This window comes from Schistocerca americana, chromosome X, assembly GCF_021461395.2.
Source record: "Schistocerca americana isolate TAMUIC-IGC-003095 chromosome X, iqSchAmer2.1, whole genome shotgun sequence".
Classification (NCBI taxonomy): domain Eukaryota; kingdom Metazoa; phylum Arthropoda; class Insecta; order Orthoptera; family Acrididae; genus Schistocerca; species Schistocerca americana.
In genome coordinates, this window is record NC_060130.1 from 280,699,310 (window position 1) to 280,718,289 (window position 18,980).

The 18,980-nt window shown below is 41.0% G+C and overlaps 1 protein-coding gene across 1 annotated transcript in view; it reads right to left on the reverse strand.

Moving 5' to 3' along the window:
* Positions 1-7,742, reverse strand: part of LOC124556664 — a 55,749-nt gene extending 48,007 nt beyond the window's left edge. Inside the window, exon 1 of the mRNA XM_047130634.1 lies at positions 7,579-7,742. Coding sequence (XP_046986590.1) covers positions 7,579-7,635 — 57 coding nt within the window. The 5' untranslated portion in view covers positions 7,636-7,742. The remainder of the gene's footprint in view (positions 1-7,578) is intronic.
* Between the last annotated feature and the right edge of the window lie 11,238 nt (positions 7,743-18,980).

Below are 18,980 nucleotides of genomic sequence, written 5' to 3' on the forward strand. Positions count from 1 at the left end.
CATAGAAATATTTGACAAAATTGCTGTTACGAAATCCTAAACCGCAAAAATGAATCATACATAACGTAACAGTTACTCCACGACAATTTGTATCATCATTTTATCATCAGTGATTGAATGTGTTCATCATACAGCTCTTGCGGTTTCGCTTCGCGCTATAGGTGTTATTCAACAAAAAAACTCCTGTGCGATATCTCTTCTGCAGAATCTGTAACTTACTTTTAATAATGAAATGTATTCCCAAACTGCAAATATTATTATACACCAGTTGTACAAATGATTAGCGACAGATGGATATCTGTGTTGGAGATGGAGTGAGACCCGGATCTCGCGCTTAATGCGAGCGGTCGCCTAAAACACTTTGGCTATCCGTGCACGCTTCGCAGAGCGACCCATATTTTACGTCTGAAGGACGTTACTTTAGACTATACAGACATTGAACTATACAGACATTATGTAAGTCTGCAGGCTTTCGTGGCCGTCGTCACTGAAGTTAAAATCTTCTGGGTTATCAGGCCGCGTCATGTGTCTTCTAAAATGAACGACGTTTCAACCCCTCTGCTGGGATTTTCCTCAGGATCTTCTGGTGTCCACTACTGCTAGAACACTAGCTGTTCTAGTAGTGGTGGACACCAGAAGATTCTGAGGAAGATCCCAGCAGAGGGGTCGAAACGTCCATCATTTTAGAAGAAACATGACGTGACGCAATAACCCAGAAGATTTTAACTTCAATACAGACATTATCAACCTGTATTTCAGACCACGGCAAGGCAAAACGACGAGAGTAACAATGTTTCTCCCCGTGCGGGAACCGCCAGAATACGTGCCAGTATGGTACTTTGCGTCAGTCTCGGAAGCGAGCATGGATAGCCAAAGTGGTTAAGTTGACAACTCGCGTTAAAGGGCTCTAGTTCCGTTCTGGTACAGTTTTTCATCTGTCGCTAATCATTTGTACAGCTAGTGTAGAATCATTTTAGCAATTTGCGATTAAATTTCTTCAATTTAGTATGACTGTAGACCGTCGGCAATGTGTTCCTTCAGACATACATGCATGAATGGCTGAAGGCCATTGCATTACACTATACAGACACTGAACAATACAGAGATTGCTAACCCCAATTTGAAGAGTTTGCGAAAAATGGTAGAATCCCAAAGACAGCTATCAAGAAAATACATCTCAAGGAAAATCCCGACTGTTTCTAATACGAGTCATCGCCCTACTCCATACTTTTTGTGCAATATTTTCACCAGAGGAAAAATGTTCCTATCGGAGCACAAAAAATGCTTGATGCACCTATTTTAAAAGACCGACTGAAAAATGGGGTATCAGCGGCCTCATTCTACCGTCCTTAGCACCTTTAAAAATTTTCCCTAAAATTTTGGCATTTAGCGCTTTTTATGCTGAGAGAGAAGAAGGCAGTGGCAGTGGGAAAGAGAAGGAAAAGTAATAAACACTGGAAGATAGTAGGCAGTGGTTGCGGCATAGGAAGAGCGAAGGAGACAATGGCAGTGGAACATAGCTCACCGTGACAGAACAGTGCTGGAAAAAGAGGGAGGGAAGAAGTGCTAATGGGAGAGGAATAACGAGAATGAGAAAGTAGAGTAGGATGATAGCTAGTGATAATAAGAGATGGAGTCTACGACAATGAGAACGAGGAAGAGAGGTACTGACACTGACAAGAGACAGAAGCAGTGGGAAGGAATGAATGAGATAGAAGCAGTAAGAAAGACTAAGAGGGAAATAGTGACAGAGTGTAGTAGTAGGACAGAACGAAGGAGGCTAGCTGTGAGACAGGAGATACTCCCACCATCTCCCCAAACTGTTAACTCGCTCACATCCACTAGCCCATCGCTGCACTCTTAAATCACTCAGACTCATCCACTCCCATTTGCCCATTCTTACTCACTAATTCAGCGCAACATTTAACTGCCACTGTCTCCTGTCATACTGCCACAGTAGGACATCCAGCAACCATGTCAATTAACCAGCTTTCGTAAGGGTCAGAGGTGTACCAACGCGTTATTGACTCGCTCAGTTTGTGAAGCTCTTTCTCCTGAATAAATAATCCAATTTTTCTGAAATAGTAATAGTTTGTTTGTCTGCACATGTAAATCACGTCTACCAATTTCCGTCCCATCCGCTCTGATAAATCCTTCGTTTTTTTAGCGTATTTTTCTCACTAAACGACCGTGCGGGACGGTGTCAAATGCCTTCCTTAAGTCAGTACTGGAAAACATTTTCTCTAGAAGCCGCGATATTCTAATTACTAAAGAAAAACATAAAAAAATAACCTTTAAATACTCCCGCCCCCTCCCACCTTATGCTCACACCCCACCGGTCGGTATTTTTAGTGCGTTCTTTATGACACACCCTCCCACCAATGTACAAAAATTTGCCACTACGCGAGGCTTTCCCCTATTTGATCTTTTTTGGTCTTCGTTGACTGGGCTATCAAGTAAATTTTCAAGTTTGTTCGCTATCAGTATAGTAAGAATATATCGTAAAAATTCAGTCAGTTGCTGTGCGTCGCCGTTTTCGAATCCACGGCTCGTTTTTGGTTCCCAAAAAACATGTAGTTCGGGTTTTGTCAAGAACCGCCCATGAACTAAATGGTACTTCGATAAGCCCCTTAAGGCACACTATAGATCACATCTAATGCAAAAAGAACCAACCAGTTGTACCATTTGCCTAAGCTGAAGGTAGTATGTAATATTCAAAAGTCAACCGTGTACTGTAGGATAGTTACAGTAAGATGATCTTTCCGTTGTGTATACAAATTGTCCCTAGCCCAGAGGCTATCTAAAGCACTTGACCTTCCCTCTCTGTCATCAATAGAACCCGATATATGACCCCCGGAAAAATCCCCTTCTTATGTGTGGCGTTTTGGAACATACTAGCTAGCGCATTCTGTGGCATGCCTAATGATTTTCTCAGATAGTCATGCCCGTGCACTGGCGAAACATCGCCGTTTGTGGTAATTTTTCAATTACCAGTACAGAAAGTTGTTTGTCCACAAAAATGGGTACCATTCTGTGCTCACAAACAATCATGATGGAATAATATGCGAATGTACTATCTACAGATTTTCTACCGGGTGACACCTGGATATAACGATGGTATATATGATGGTGCAAAAACATTCGAAAAACTGTTATCTGACTGGTATCTGTTTCACGCTCTGGTCGTGTTGTACTGTTGGCGTTGTTATGATCAGTAACTTCTAAAATATGATTTTCTACATATGGCATGGTAATCTGTATCTGTACTTTGAAATTGATAATGCTAATTTAAAAGCGGATACATTTCTACGAATCTATGAGAAATTGGTCTGCATATTGCCATGTGTGTTGCTTATCTCTTCATAGGTACTGTAGTACCTAGATATCGATGATCTACTCACCTCGCTCACACAGAAAACCGACACTCATAGACGTATTTTTTCTGCCATATCAGTACGGAATCAATATTTCATGTGCCATTTTGCAAATCTGCGCACGTTACGTAAAATCAATAACACACATAAAGTAACTTGTCAGTTTTTTAATACCCAGCATTACGCCTCACCTACATAAAAGTGGACGTTGTAGCTACTGCACCAAACATAGTAAATGCAAATGACACTGTTGCAGATGATATCCTCCAGGGTTTGGCATCCTAAATCGGAAAGGCTTTCTTTAGTGTAGGTAGGTGTCGATAATTACAGAAGAGACGTGTGTGAAACCCGGCGCCAGCACATAGCTTACTACTTTCGAAATAAGGAAGATTAGCGTTAAATGTCCCGTCAACGACGAATTATCACAGATGAAGCACAAGCTCAGATTGAGTGAGGAGATCGGCCGTGTGCGTATCAGATTTGCCTTCAGTGATTTAGGGAAATCACGAAAAATGTAATTCTGGACTGCTGAACGGGATTTTCAACCGTCATCCACCCGAATACGAGTTCAGTGCGCTAAATAATGCGTTACGTCGTTTGGTCAGTACTAACGCCACTGAGGAGACCAATGCGTTTCAAGATCCCCTCTGATGAACGGATCACCTGCAAAATACCTCAGGAGTCCACTCCACAAGCGCTGCAGAGTGGTTTAGAATTTAATGCAGGACGTATCTGGAAAGTCTGATCAAGAACGTTACGACACCATCTGTATTTAACTCATAGATCAAATATTGACAATGAAAAATCCTTCTGATATGAAGATTCAAAACAGTTACTTCCGAGTCGAGCGCCGTCACAAGTGTGTCTTAGAGGCCTCAGTTACGTAAAGGAGTATCAACAATGGGTTACAGTCGTTCTCAAAGCGTACTTGTCTAGCACCCTCACTAACAGTTTCTGGCTGTATCAGCTAGTGTTTATGTGGTGTCACCGCCAGACACCACACTTGCTAGGTGGTAGCCTTTAAATCGGCCGCGGTCCGGTAGTATACGACGGACCCGCGTGTCGCCACTGTCAGTGATTGCAGACCGAGCGCCACCACACGGCAGGTCTAAAAAATGGCTCTGAGCACTATGGGACTCAACTGCTGAGGTCATTAGTCCCCTAGAACTTAGAACTAGTTAAACCTAACTAACCTAAGGACATCACAAATATCCATGCCCGAGGCAGGATTCGAACCTGCGACCGTAGCGGTCTTGCGGTTCCAGACTGCAGCGCCTTTAACCGCACGGCCACTTCGGCCGGCACGGCAGGTCTAGTGAGACGTTCCTAGCACTCGCCCCAGTTGTACAGCCGACTTTGCTAGCGATGCTACACTGTCAAATACGCTCTCATTTGCCGAGACGATAGTTAGCATAGCCTTCAGCTACGTCATTTGCTACGACCTAGCAAGGCGCCATTACCAGTGTATATTAAAATGGAAATTATGTACAATCAAGAGAGATGTTCTACAATTGTGGATTAAAGTTAAGTATTACAGCAACTGCGTCCGTTTTTCTAAGTTCTCATTTCCTTGTAATGTTCCAGACCTCACGCCAATCTGCGTGAGCTTAACAGCGTGCATTTCGGCCTCCTCTAGCAACACGGTGTTGGCTCTTCTGCCAACACTTCAGTTTACATATTAGGAATTCGTACCTGTAATGCACCATGCCTTCCGTGACACACTACATGAAGTTTCAGCCTCTGTTATTGATGACTAGTGCAGTTGTATTCTCAAATAGCTCCCTGTAGCTGAACTGCCGCACTCGTGTGAGCGCCGCACAGCCGAAGCAAACAAGGAACAGCTGTGGAAACATTTCCTTATATCGAGAGCCTCTACATGCGACGTACTCCCATTCTGTCCAAGTTTTCACGAGGTCTCTGACGTAAATCTACAATTTACACTCCGAACGGGTTAAGTATCCTATGACGAACTAAAATATTCATAATGATTTGCAAAAAAATTGCTAAATATAGCTTTAGTGGTACCTTGAATTTAGGGAACATTCAGTGTTGCGCTTACAGCCAAAGTTCCTTAAAGTTTTCACTGTGACTGCAGCATTTGCTTTCCCTCCATTTTGCGCCAACCTTGCTACTTTCGATCAACATTGTAGGAGGTCGTACGATAAAGCATGTGCCTAGCGAGTCTAGGACAACGGTATATCCACTGATGCTTTCTTCTAATATTTCTATAAGAACGACATGTTTGAACTGAAGGTTATCTTCCTGACAACTAGATTAAATAAAGTATGGACTATATTATGCAGGGCAGTATGTTGGTGTATCTCACTTAACAAAGATCCGAAAGCTTTTTGAAAGTTCCCCCCACCCCTCTCCCACTGCATGCCCGGACGGGCAATTTTAAACAGCCAAAAGTAATCACTATGATTTAGAAGTTCAACAGTGCTATAGGCAAGGTCAACTGTAAGAGGACTGTGTAGTTATTACTTCTGCAGCTTGTGCTGCAGTAACTATACTTCAAGAGCCACTAGGAAGGAATAAATATGTCGACCTTCCGACATTAGTAATTAAGATTTATTCGTAAGTATTGCACTGAATATGTACATCTACGTACATACTTAACAACCAACTGGGCTGTGTAAAGCGGAGGACATTTCTTACCAATAGTGAGTCCTATCACATTCGCACATTCCACGACAGAAAAATGACTACCTACATTCCTTTAGATGAGCCTTAATCTCTAAGATTCTTAAGATTTCTACTTGAGCTATACAATTGTAGAGGTAGAATTTCCGTAGTCTACTCTACACACAACGGAGTTTCTCGAGTGAAACGTAGTGTTTCTCCCAAGGATTCACCTTTAAATTCCGTGAGCATCTCTGTTAGACTTTCGAGTGGGTTACAACGGCCAACTGAACTCGTTCAATTTAGGGCTATTAAGCCACTTCGTAACTTCTAACGTATTTTATGTGATGTTCTTAACACATCCATCCAACGTTTCGCCAGCAAACTTACAACAAATCTAAATCTTCCATTCACCTTCGTAACACTGATTTTTGGATTCCTCTCATTTAATATCGCTTGTTAGTATTACTCCCAAGACTGATGACCATAGATGTTAAGTCCCATAGTGCTCAGAGCCATTTATTACTCCCAAAAATTTATACGATTGATGCTCTTCGGAGGTTCGCCACTTATCTTGTCATCGGACCGGGTACTATAGGTTTCTCTCTCTTTATTACGAGAATTATCTTCCTCTTGTTATTGTAAGTCATTTTCACTAAACATTTCTTTAAAAATTGATTGAGACCACTCGGGAATAATTTACTTTGGAGACTCGCAGATGTGCTTTAAAAACTCCAGGTAAGTATTACTATTAGTAGTATCACATTCTCACTTAACTGTGATCACATAAATAAATATTTTGTACGTAATTACGACTGAAGAAAGCTTTTTCATTCGGACGTAGCCCACATACGCCTCCAAAAACTTTCTGGCCGCGGAATGTGTGTCGTCCATTTATTGTACCGATTAGAACATAGTCGAATAAAACAGTCGTCGTGGCTATCAACTCGTAACCAAAAACTTCAAATTATCCTTTACGTACAAACGCGAAAATCTCGCAAAATTACATTTTTTGCATTGTAGATCATTATCTCACTATAGTTTAAATAGACATCGAGATGATAGATTTTAAGTTGTGGTGAAAATGAAGTATCATGCGAACATAAGGGCTTCCTTGTGTAATATTATTTCTTTATATGGGCGAAACACACAGAAAATACAAGGTTCTACGGGTCCAATGTGTAGATCGTGATATATCATGCTGACAAATCACCATGCGCTCCAAATAACAGCACGTGTATACAGTTGTGACTAATCACTGGTGGGATAATTATGGTTAAGGAAAAAATCGTTCCTTTTAAGCAGTAGCATGAACAACAGCAACAACACGGTGGTCCATCACGCAAGTAGTTATTTTTGTCTGGTCAGTACCAGCAACATTTTAGTTACCATTTCACCTTTGCGTTGAACGTTCGATACAATCTGAAAATAGGTACTTGCTGCAATTGTAGCTTAGAATGCTGAGGAAAATCACGCTTAACCTCATACCCTGTAAGATATGTTTCCTGCTACTGTCGTGACGCTCCATAGATACAGCGGAAAGGTCAAATGGAATGTTGACATGTTATTCGAGAGAACTTACCTGCGAAGTAACGAGCAGCGCAGAGATGAGGACGAGAGCGAACACCTTTACAAACATGCCGTGTACACTACGCCGATTGAAGGTGCCCGTAAGGAGAAGCGTGAGCAGATAAGACGCCGGCTCTGCTCCAGAAGTCCACGTAACATGTGCTGATAGGACAACGCTGGCACGGCCGGAGTGCTACTAATCGCTCGCCATCAAGTCCCGCTATCTGCCGCCAGCTGTATGTCGTGGCTCCGGCGCACAGAGACACGTCACCCGTGCTCTATTCAAGATACCGCAAGCCTCCCTGCTAACAGTGGCTGAAGCGAGGTCAGTGTTGTGTTAACCCCCGCGGAGGTAGCTCGTTCGAATCCTGGTGTTGTAAGAATTTTTTACCGTCAGAAATTAGCTTCCGAGAGAAGGGGAAACGATTGCATACTAATCTTCATCTTCAGCCTGAGCGCCAGTGCTCTGTGTTAAACACAAAATGTCGTTGCAATGTTTCAAAGGAGCAAGGGCATTTTATTAGCCGGCAAGAGGAGCCAGAACGACAGCACCGCCGTGTTAACGCCCCAGAGTCAGAAAAAACGGAGACACCACATCTACATCTACATCTACATCTACATGATTACTCTGCAATTCACATTTAAGTGCTTGGCAGAGGGTTCATCGGACCACAATCATACTATCTCTCTACCATTCCACTTCCGAACAGCGCGCGGGATAAACGAACACCTAAACCTTTCTGTTAGAGCTCTGATTTCTCTTATTTTATTTTGATGATCATTCCTACCTATGTAGGTTGGGCTCAACAAAATATTTTCGCATTCGGTAGAGAAAGTTGGTGACTGAAATTTCGTAAATAGATCTCGCCGCGACGAAAAACGTCTTTGCTTTAATGACTTCCATCCCAACTCGCGTATCATATCTGCCACACTCTCTCCCCTATTACGTGATAATACAAAACGAGCTGCCCTTTTTTGCACCCTTTCGATGTCCTCCGTCAATCCCACCTGGTAAGGATCCCACACCGCGCAGCAATATTCTAACAGAGAACGAACGAGTGTAGTGTAAGCTGTCTCTTTAGTGGACTTGTTGCATCTTCTAAGTGTCCTGCCAATGAAACGCAACCTTTGATTCGCCTTCCCCACAATATTATCTATGTGGTCTTTCCAACTGAAGTTGTTCGTAATTTTAACACCCAGGTACTTAGTTGAATTGACAGCCTTGAGAATTGTACTATTTATCGAGTAATCGAATTCCAACGGATTTCTTTTGGAACTCATGTGGATCACCTCACACTTTTCGTTATTTAGCGTCAACTGCCACCTGCCACACCATACAGCAATCTTTTCTAAATCGCTTTGCAACTGATACTGGTCTTCGGATGACCTTACTAGACGGTAAATTACAGCATCATCTGCGAACAACCTAAGAGAACTGCTCAGATTGTCACCTAGGTCATTTATATAGATCAGGAACAGCAGAGGTCCCAGGACGCTTCCCTGGGGAACACCTGATATCACTTCAGTTTGACTCGATGATTTGCCGTCTATTACTACGAACTGCGACTTTCCTGACAGGAAATCACGAATCCAGTCGCACAACTGAGACGATACCCCGTAGGCCCGCAGCTTGATTAGAAGTCGCTTGTGAGGAACGGTGTCAAAAGCTTTCCGGAAATCTAGAAATACGGAATCAACTTGAGATCCCCTGTCGATAGCAGCCATTACTTCGTGCGAATAAAGAGCTAGCTGCGTTGCACAAGAGCGATGTTTTCTGAAGCCATGCTGATTACGTATCAATAGATCGTTCCCTTCGAGTTGATTCATAATGTTTGAATACAGTATATGCTCTAAAACCCAATTGCATACAGTCTGACTTTTTTATCAAATTTTCAAGCGGAGTGAAAACGAGACTCCCTAGCAATCACACAATGCATTTTTGTAGGAATTTTCATAGACTAACGAAAGAAGAGAAATGAACATATGGGATATCACAACGATCAGTGTGAGAGGTAGCTCTACAAATAAAAGATTTAATTGCTTGAGAGAACCATAGAAATTAAGAAAAATTTAATACGTGATACGAGGGAAAATTGAAATATTTTACGAACAGCTGCTGCTAGCTTTGTAAATGAATTGTCAAGAAGTTCATCTCTTCAGGAACTAGTTACTTTGCGAATAAAAAGTTACACTGCAGTTGAAATTGCGGAATTTTTTCTTTCATGTTGAAAAAATAAATTAATTATCAAATTACAGTATAAACGGAAACTTCTCTGCTTTTCTTAATGGACATGCACTTAATAATAACAGAATATCAAAAAATGTTCAAATGTGTGTGAAATATTATGGGACCTAACTGCTACGGTCATCAGTCCCTAAGCTTACACACTACTTGCCCTAAATCATCCTAAGGACAAACACACACACCCATGCCCGGGGGAGGACTCGAACCTCCGCCGGGACTAATAGAATATCGACCAATACTGGAATATATTGTGTTTGCTGCTTTCTGAACAAAAGTTAAAAATAAAGAAAGTCAAATATTTTGTAAAATGACTTGCCTAAAAGTAAGAAATAAAATAAATTAGAGAAACATTTGACATGCCTTTAAATGGTACTCGAAATCATGTACAGAAAATGAGGCACGTCAAATATTTTATTTCTTACTTTTATACGAATCATTCCACAAAACATTTGACAGCTTTTCTTTTTCAGTTTTTTTTAATTACAAATAGATCCCTGTCAGGCTCTACGCTAAATGCTTAGCAGAAATTAAACGTTGATCGGTACTTTTGCTTGACATAATTCTTGATACACGACCACCTTCCGTTTGTTCACAATATAGTACCTGTGAATCCATGTATCGTTTACATAAATGGCTAGGCATTTATAGTCCAGCGCATCATTTGTTCATAACAGTGGTTCACCGTTTGCTTAACATTGTACCTATTAAAGTGAAATCATCTTAATAGACATTTTTAGTTTCATTACAAACCTTGTAGTTCAGATCTGCGGTGAGATAACAGGTGTTAAGTTTTCATAGAGCTAGCATTCTTCTTTTTATGTCTCAAATTTCCTATTAACAATATATTTATGCTTGTATTCGAAAGCTATATACTCAAACTCCAGTTCCCATCAGCATCCTATTCCTCCTTCCGTAATTTTCTCACTACCAATTTACTCAGCTTTAAGATACTCATTGCCAGTTAATGGAATGGCGTTAATTTTAATACAATGTACCTGTGCGCAAAAGATATTTTCCGCTTAAACTTTCCATTTTTGTACAGTATGCTCTGTTATGTGCTAGAATAGGATTATTCCTACTCACATAGTCAACCAATTTTCCGCTATAGTTGGGAATTCTTTTTACTTTGTCAAATAACACACTGATGATGAGGATTCGTCTGTTGGATGGGAATGTTACGCTCCGTGACCCGACTGGCCCTATTCGAGAGTAGGCATCAGTTTCCTTCCTCTACCTTCCTTTCATTACTATAAACTTCCACAACAACACAAACAAAACCATTCATTGAAAAATATTAATCACAGTCATCCAAATAGCTGCGGTTCACTATTAACATAATGTGACATTTCCCATAACATCAGAGTATACGTTATCCCTGCACCTCACAATAAAAAGACGTGCACACTCAGTGAACTACTAAACTGCGAAATCACGAGTAACAAATACAGACGCAGAAGATTTTATGCTTTTATTCTGGCGTTTGTGACCATAATGCCCATGGATTGCTGACGTCTCTTCATTTTCACCCTTTTCCAGTCTACGGTTAAGTGTACTCAGCTCAGCGTACTACAGATAGGTTCAAATGTTTACCTTATGTAAGTACAATTTCTTGATTTAGAAGCAATGATAACTTTGGTTGTACCAAGTGCTGAACTTAGGGAGTTTTTCTGACGTATGAGATAGTTTTCCTTTTTACCTTGCTGACTGATAGGATGATTTATAGTTTCCATTTCATTCACTCTGTCGTATTTTAGCAATGTTGTAAAATTTCGCTGACAATACTTATAGCTTCTTTCTCTTTCTACATCTCATCAACATCTATGCTCCGCAATGGAAGATGGTCGTAAATCTAGAAGTAATGCATACACGAATGTACTATCTACAAATTTTTTATTAGGTAAACAGCAGGAAATAACATCTAGATACACTGGTGGTATACCTGATGGTGCCGTAACATTCGGAAAAAGTAGTGCGACTGACATGTTTCACGCTCTGGTCGTGCTACTGTTGCTTACCTCCTTTTCTGTTCCAGTCCCGAATGGTCTACGGAACGAACGATTGCTGGTAAGCCTCCGTGTGAGCTCTAAAGTCTCTAATTTTACGTTCATGGTCTTTTCGCGAGGGATACGTAGAAGGGAGCAGTATACTGGTTGGCTCTTCTCGGAACGCATGCTGTCGAAATTTTAACAAAAAAAAAAAAAAAAAAATGGTTCAAATGGCTCTGACCACTATGGGACTTAACTTCTGAGGTCATCAGTCCCCTAGAACTTATAACTGCTTAAACCTAACTAACTTAAGGACATCACACACATCCATACCCGAGGCAGGATTCGAACCCGCGACCGTAGCGATTGCGTGGTTCCAGACTGTAGGGCCTAGCACCCTAGAACCGCTCGGCCCCCTCGGCCGACGAAATTTTAACAGTAAACCACAATGTGAAGTAAAACGGCTCTCTCGTAACGTTTGAATGAGTGCATCGCTGACACTTTCACGCTTACTAAATAAACGTGTAACGAAACACACTGCTCTTCTTTGGATCTTTTCTATAGAAGAAGTACTAGTTAGACTAATCAATACTGAACAAGTTAACTGACCATGCCTGTAACCCTCAGTACTAGTACCAAATCAATTGTCCACTAAGTGAATATTATTTGACAAAATGAAAATATAAAGGTCGATTCTGTTTACCTGTTTTCATCCTTTAGAGTCCGCAGCTCGTGGTCGTGCGGTATCGTTCTCGCTTCCCACGCCTGGGTTCCCGGGTTCGATTCCCGGCGGGGTCAGGGATTTTCTCTGCCTCGTGATGACTGGGTGTTGTGTGATGTCCTTAGATTAGTTAGGTTTAAGTAGTTCTAAGTTCTAGGGGACTGAACACCATAACTGTTAAGTCCCATAGTGCTCAGAGCCATTTGAACCATCCTTTAGAGGCAGATTTAAATTATTTACGAAGATATGTAGAAGGAAGCTGTAAATTCACAGAGTTGTATGGGACCGTGACATTTTTCCCCACACGGACGCGTCATTTTGTCTCCGCATCCGAGTATTGAATAATTCTCAGTTCGTTACTTCACGTTTCTAGCAGGAACCGTCATAAACCATTGCGGACAACAAAATGGTTGAGCAAGATTACTTCCGAAAACGATTTGCTAGCTCCCTAACGTTCAGCACTTAAAGGTAGCTGTGGATAGAATATATTAAGAAAGTACGTTTACAAAGAGAAAATTAATTCATAGAAAGTGTTACTTTCAAATGTAGTAAGATGTACTATGATACAGTCCTGTAGTTCCCTTTATCTCTTGTCTGTATGGTTCACACACAAGACGATAAACTTAACGAAAGTAGCGTAGCTCATAAGAGGGTGAATCACAACTAACTACGATCATTTTACTCATTTATGTTGCACATCTACCGCGAAGTAGCAACTCATTGTCGTTCCCTTTTGATTATTTTCTGATGAGAAGTTCGTAAGAGGTGCACTCTCCAAGCCTACAACAGTTATAGGATAATCAGACATAAGGTTCATAAAACAATTTCACAAGTATTCAGTAGGATTTAATCCCAGTCTATGGAGTGTAGTGACCATGGTGTAACAGTGGTATGATATGCTCACCTCCCTGCACGTCTCCCAACAACTCAGTTCAATTATGACGAGAAAACGAAACAAAAAAATACAAAAAGTTGTCAAACAGAGCAACATACGGCAGAACACGAAGGGTCCGCTCTCTCCTTGGAAACTTTAAAATATATGTTTCGCACGGTCACCAATGCTGATCCATCTCACATGATATTAAGACGAGTCTTGCGAAAAATTTGGACTTGCTCCGATTTCATGTTCTGTACATATAGTAAAAATGTGTAGATTTTTAGGCTCGACACTAAACCGATACCATCAATGAAAAAAGTACTGCTCAGTTCAGAAGGAAAAACGCTAAAAGTAACGTCCCGTCGATTTGAGGTCACTGCAGATGGAACACTAACTAACCTGGACAGTGGAATGGGAGAACTGCCCACAGTCATGTTAAAAGACCCATTGCCATTTACGCCGTTGGTGCCATTTAGGAAAATAAAAGAAAATCTAATTATGGATGGCGGGACATGAATCTGTATCTTTCTAATGCCGTTGCGCCCACTTCGGTATGCCAATATTCAGTGTCCTCCGACTTTTGATTAGCGCACTGGATTCGCATTCGGGAGGACATGGCTCAGATCCGCGTCCAGCCATCCGGACGTAGATTTCCCTGATTTCCCTAAATCGGTGCAGACAAATGCCGGGATGGTTCCTTTGAAAGGGCTCGATTGAGTTTCTTCCCCATCCTTGAAACATTCCGAGCTTATTTTCCGTTTGTAATGACCTTGAATTCGATGGGACGTTAAACCCCAATCTTCCTTACTTCTTGCCGTCTACTTTCTCCGTGCAGCTAGCGAGCAAACACCATCAGCCTAAGTGTATATAGCCTTCCTTGACGAAGGCAATAGAGAACAGTGGGGATTACCATTCTGTTACTGCGCGTAAAGCTCACTGAATTTGCATTCTCCTGCTACGTCTCGCTACCTCCGGCCAGCAAATATTCCGCCAATGCGCGCATGTCACATAATCTGGTAAACCAGGTTCCTGAGACGTACAACTGCGTTCACTAATATCTATCCGTATTCAGCTCCTGTACACGGATTTTCTTAAAGTAATAAAGAAAAAAGTCTATAAAATGAAAACACTCGTGAATAATTGCAGTAAACAGAAAAGTCAGTATTCACCTTGTGGTTGAAGCTCACTTCTTGCCCGCCTCTGCTTCGTAATAATTATTATGGAAATGTGGTTTTGACTTGAGAAAACAAATTATTCTTGTTTTAATACCCAAACATGCTTCGTAGAACTTTCTCCATCTACAGCACGATCATTTATTCTCAGTCAAATAACACGTAAAGAATTTTTACATCACAATACATAACAAATATTTTAGAATATGGTGTTTACACGAATATCAGTGTTAGCTGAAAACGGTTAACAGAACAGATATATACCTTGGTATTACATATTGATGTTAATGTGTCAGTCTGGCATTTGCAGATGATATTGTTTTGCTCCAGTTTCTCATCTGCAAATAATCAGGGTTCTTCAACATTACGTTATATAATTAGTCAAAATACTTTGTCGAAAATGAAAAATTTGCCTTTTCTTGCTTTTCTAATGTTATATTGTAGTACTGTTGTCATTATACCCTGTTTGTTGTCAACAAAGAATTGTTGTTTCATTCTTTAACTATCGTTTGTTAAGTTAAAGAATTAGTTTTCGAAAATTCTGTGGAGAGATGTTGATTACGAATGGGCTTTGTAAATTGGTGAGTGGGAATGTGGGTACTTATATAAACTGAGTATAATTACTTTTTGAGGCTTGTTCATGCTTCATAACACAGAGTCACTGTGATATCATATGTTCCCCCATTTTTTCCCATGTGTTCGGCACGGTAATTTCGAATTTTGCGGTGACAATCGCTTCTCCTGACGACTTTTTTAGAGCTGAGAACAGGTGGTTTCCGTTGCAGAGTGCTGTGAATCCATTCATTATTTTCTTTCCTTCCACTATGGCTTTTTGATAAGGTAACTTTCTTCTATTATGAGTTTCTGTGGAGCGCTATTGCTGCCTTTAAGAATTATGAAGTTCGTATTTACGTCTGTTGCTCTGTGTTCCATATCCATAAGGTGAGCAGCGTACTTAGCCCTTCTTTGTCCAGTGCATCTGATGTTAAAACAAAAATAATCTGTATTTGCTCAAGGCACAACCACGTTTCCATAATATATAGATAAGTCACCGACGCTGCAAGTATACCATAGCTCCCAAATTTCAAATCAAATAGGAATATAAGAAATTCTATTTTTAGGATGTCATTCACTCATGGCACTTTTACGGCCCGTCTCTAAAGACGAAAATAAAATATTCGAGTTTTGTTAATTGAGACGATAGTACTTTTAGGAGATTAAAACACATTTTACTTCGTGTGTTAAAAATCGATCATACACAGAAATTTACTTTTTAAGCTCAGAAGATATGATTCATAGTACAAAGCGTATTTTAGCAAACACGAGATATGAAATCCACAGAGCCCTTTCCACAATTTTAAAGTAGAGCACAGATATATAAAAAAAAGCCAATAACTTCTATCTCTCAAGATTTATATTTAATCATTAGTTATGTGCAACTATTTTTAGCGTACCAAAAAAAGAACAAAACAAAGATTTATCAATTATAATTAAATATTAGCACCAGTACTGACGTCTCTAACATTTAAACACTGCTCCATGGCTCCATAGCTGATCTATTCAGGTGAGAGGAAGGGAATTTTGAACTTTTGCGTCAATGCTGCGTTGTTTTACTCCAAGCTGCCCTAGTCAGAATGTCCTCCTCCGGTTGCATCAAGGTGTCTTGACTGATTGCCCAGCTTTTTGACCAGTGTGTGTAAATAACGAAAATTCGTGAAAGATAAGACAGCCATGAAAAACATCACACAACAAGTTGCATACATTCAAGTCATAGAATGTACTGGAATGCAGTTTGTTGTCGTTATCAGAAGATTATGTGTACAACGTAACACTTAAATTGTTCAGTTTTTATTTCCTCAACGAATAAGAGATCTAGGTACTGTACAACGACATACAAATAATTTGCAGTGGTTTCGTTCTTCATAAATAGACAAGTCCATGCAGCATAGGCAATATATTTTTCGCAATATACGAGTTAGCTATCATAAATATTGAACAATAAATGTCTGAACTTTGTTCTCTTCTCGTTCTATAACTGAACTATATATTGTATGTTCAACTTCGATCTCTAAGATAATTCACTTGTTGCAGTCTGTGAGTGATGGCATCACCGTCCACTAATTTGAAATCTGTGTTCTCAGCATTTCTGAGAAACTAAGAGATACCAGTAATTTCTATACACATCGTTTTTAGTTAATCTGAACGTCCACAAAACTACACTGCGTAGCATGAACCTGTTAGACAGAAAGAAATTTTGTAATTGTTACTTGTCCGGCAAGTTACAAGAAGATTTTAACATGACGATCTCATCAAATGTACGTAACAACATTTTGGATTAAATCCCAAAATTTCCTCTAAAGTACTAACGGACATGGGTTGTGCAATGTGCAAATGAGTAAGTAATTCCTCCATCGGACGAACTTCTTTTCGTTCAAATGGTTCAAATGGCTCTGAGCACTATGGGACTTAACTTCTGAGGTCATCAGTCCCCTAGAACTTAGAACTACTTAAACCTAAGTAACCTAAGGACATCACACACATCCATGCCCGAGGCAGGATTCGAACCTGCGACCGTAGCGGTCACGCGGTTCCATACTGTAGCGCCTAGAACCGCTCGGCCACTACGGCCGGCTCATCTTGCTGAAAAACGCCACTGCCGGCGGCAAACATGATCGTCATGAAGTGGTGTACGTGGTCTGCTACCAGTGTACAATACTCCTTGGTCGTCATGGTGCCTTGCACGAGCTCCACTAGAGCCGTGGATGTCCACGTGAATGTTCTCCAGAAGATAATGGAGCCGCTGCCAGCTCGTCTCCGTTATGCAGAACAGGTGTCAAGGAGCTGTTCCCCTGGAAGACGACGGATTCGCGCCCTTCCATCGGCATGATGAAGAAGGTATCGGAAGTCAACAGACCATGCAACGCTCTGCCACTGCCCCACCGTCCCGTGTCGATGGCCACGTGCCAATGTAAGTCTTAGTTGCCGAAACCGTGCTTTCACCTTGGTTTGAAGACAGTCACCTCAGCACTCCTCGAACCCCGATAAATAGTGTAGTTTCTAAAATGTTCGTGTCGAGCCTCCGGGTCATCACGGTCTACCCTCGGTCAAACTCAGACAGATCGCGAGCCTTCCCCATTCTACATACGGACAGCACGCTCACTGATACTACTTGCACCACGCCTGTGTTTGACTACCAGACATTCCCCGGCAGGTGACGCTGATATCGCCTGGACGGGTTTATATCGATAGTAGGTGGTCATAACTTTCTGGATGATCAGTGCAGAAACGTGAAACAGATGTCTTGAAAGCTTATAATACCAAGAATGTTTCACAGAAGTCTGTCAGCACCTTTAGCTCCTTACAGGAACTGTGAGTGCTTTGCCCTGTTTGCCAGTCGGTTGAAAGAAAGTGATTAACGTGGTTCTTGTCAGACAAAAGAGAATTATCCATATTCCTATGATTTTCTTTACATCAATAACGAAAGCAGTTACGTAATGGTGGTACTATACTTCTATAATACGCTGTCTTTTATGGATTTTCAATAAGCAGGAAAGTGAGAAGGCAAAAAAATACATATAAAATACACTAACGTTTGTAGAAATAAAGACAGCCAGATCAATTAAAATAATGCTCAGAAGATTTGTAGAATAGCAAAGCAGCAAAAATATATTAGGATTAAAAATATATAGTACTCGCAAAGGTCCAGAAACGATGTCTTCTGTCTGACCAGAATGTTTATAGTTGGCATATGCTCTGTCACTGTAGGGCCATTGTTAAGTGGCAGTTTATGACAAAACTGTCACGTAACCTATTTTATAATGTAATATGCACACTTCAATAGCCAGTATATTCGATTCTTCAACGATGCATGAAAAGTGCAGACAGTATTCGCTACTGCCAATAATTGCACAGCTAATTACTTCTTCTTCCTCCCCTTTCCTTTTAGTACAGTGAGGGGAAGTTGTTATCTTCTGCAGCCCTGGGAGCTTACTTTAGCTACCTCATGACAGGGAAGTTAACTTACAAGGAACCCTCTGAGTGCGAGGCCTCAAATGGCCAATGATGTTTACAGCATTCGTCGCACCACATATTGTCTACCATACATCCACAACATTGGCTGCGAATGGCAATGGGGGTTGGAACTGGAGGTATCCAGTGGTGAGCACAGCCTGAGGCTAGAAGGAACAGAGTGTCATAAGCTTGTTCAGGGCTGAAAGCCAGCCATGAGCAGGTATAGGACAGCGAAGTCACAGTCTCCCATCTCTGCACAACAGGAGAGTAGGAGGGCATCGTGCATTGCATAAAATGGAAATTTGTGGTAAGGTCTTATGGGACCAAACTGCTAAGGGGATCGGTCCCTAAGCTTACGCTCTACTAAAGATAACTTTAACTTACGCTAAGGACAACACACACAC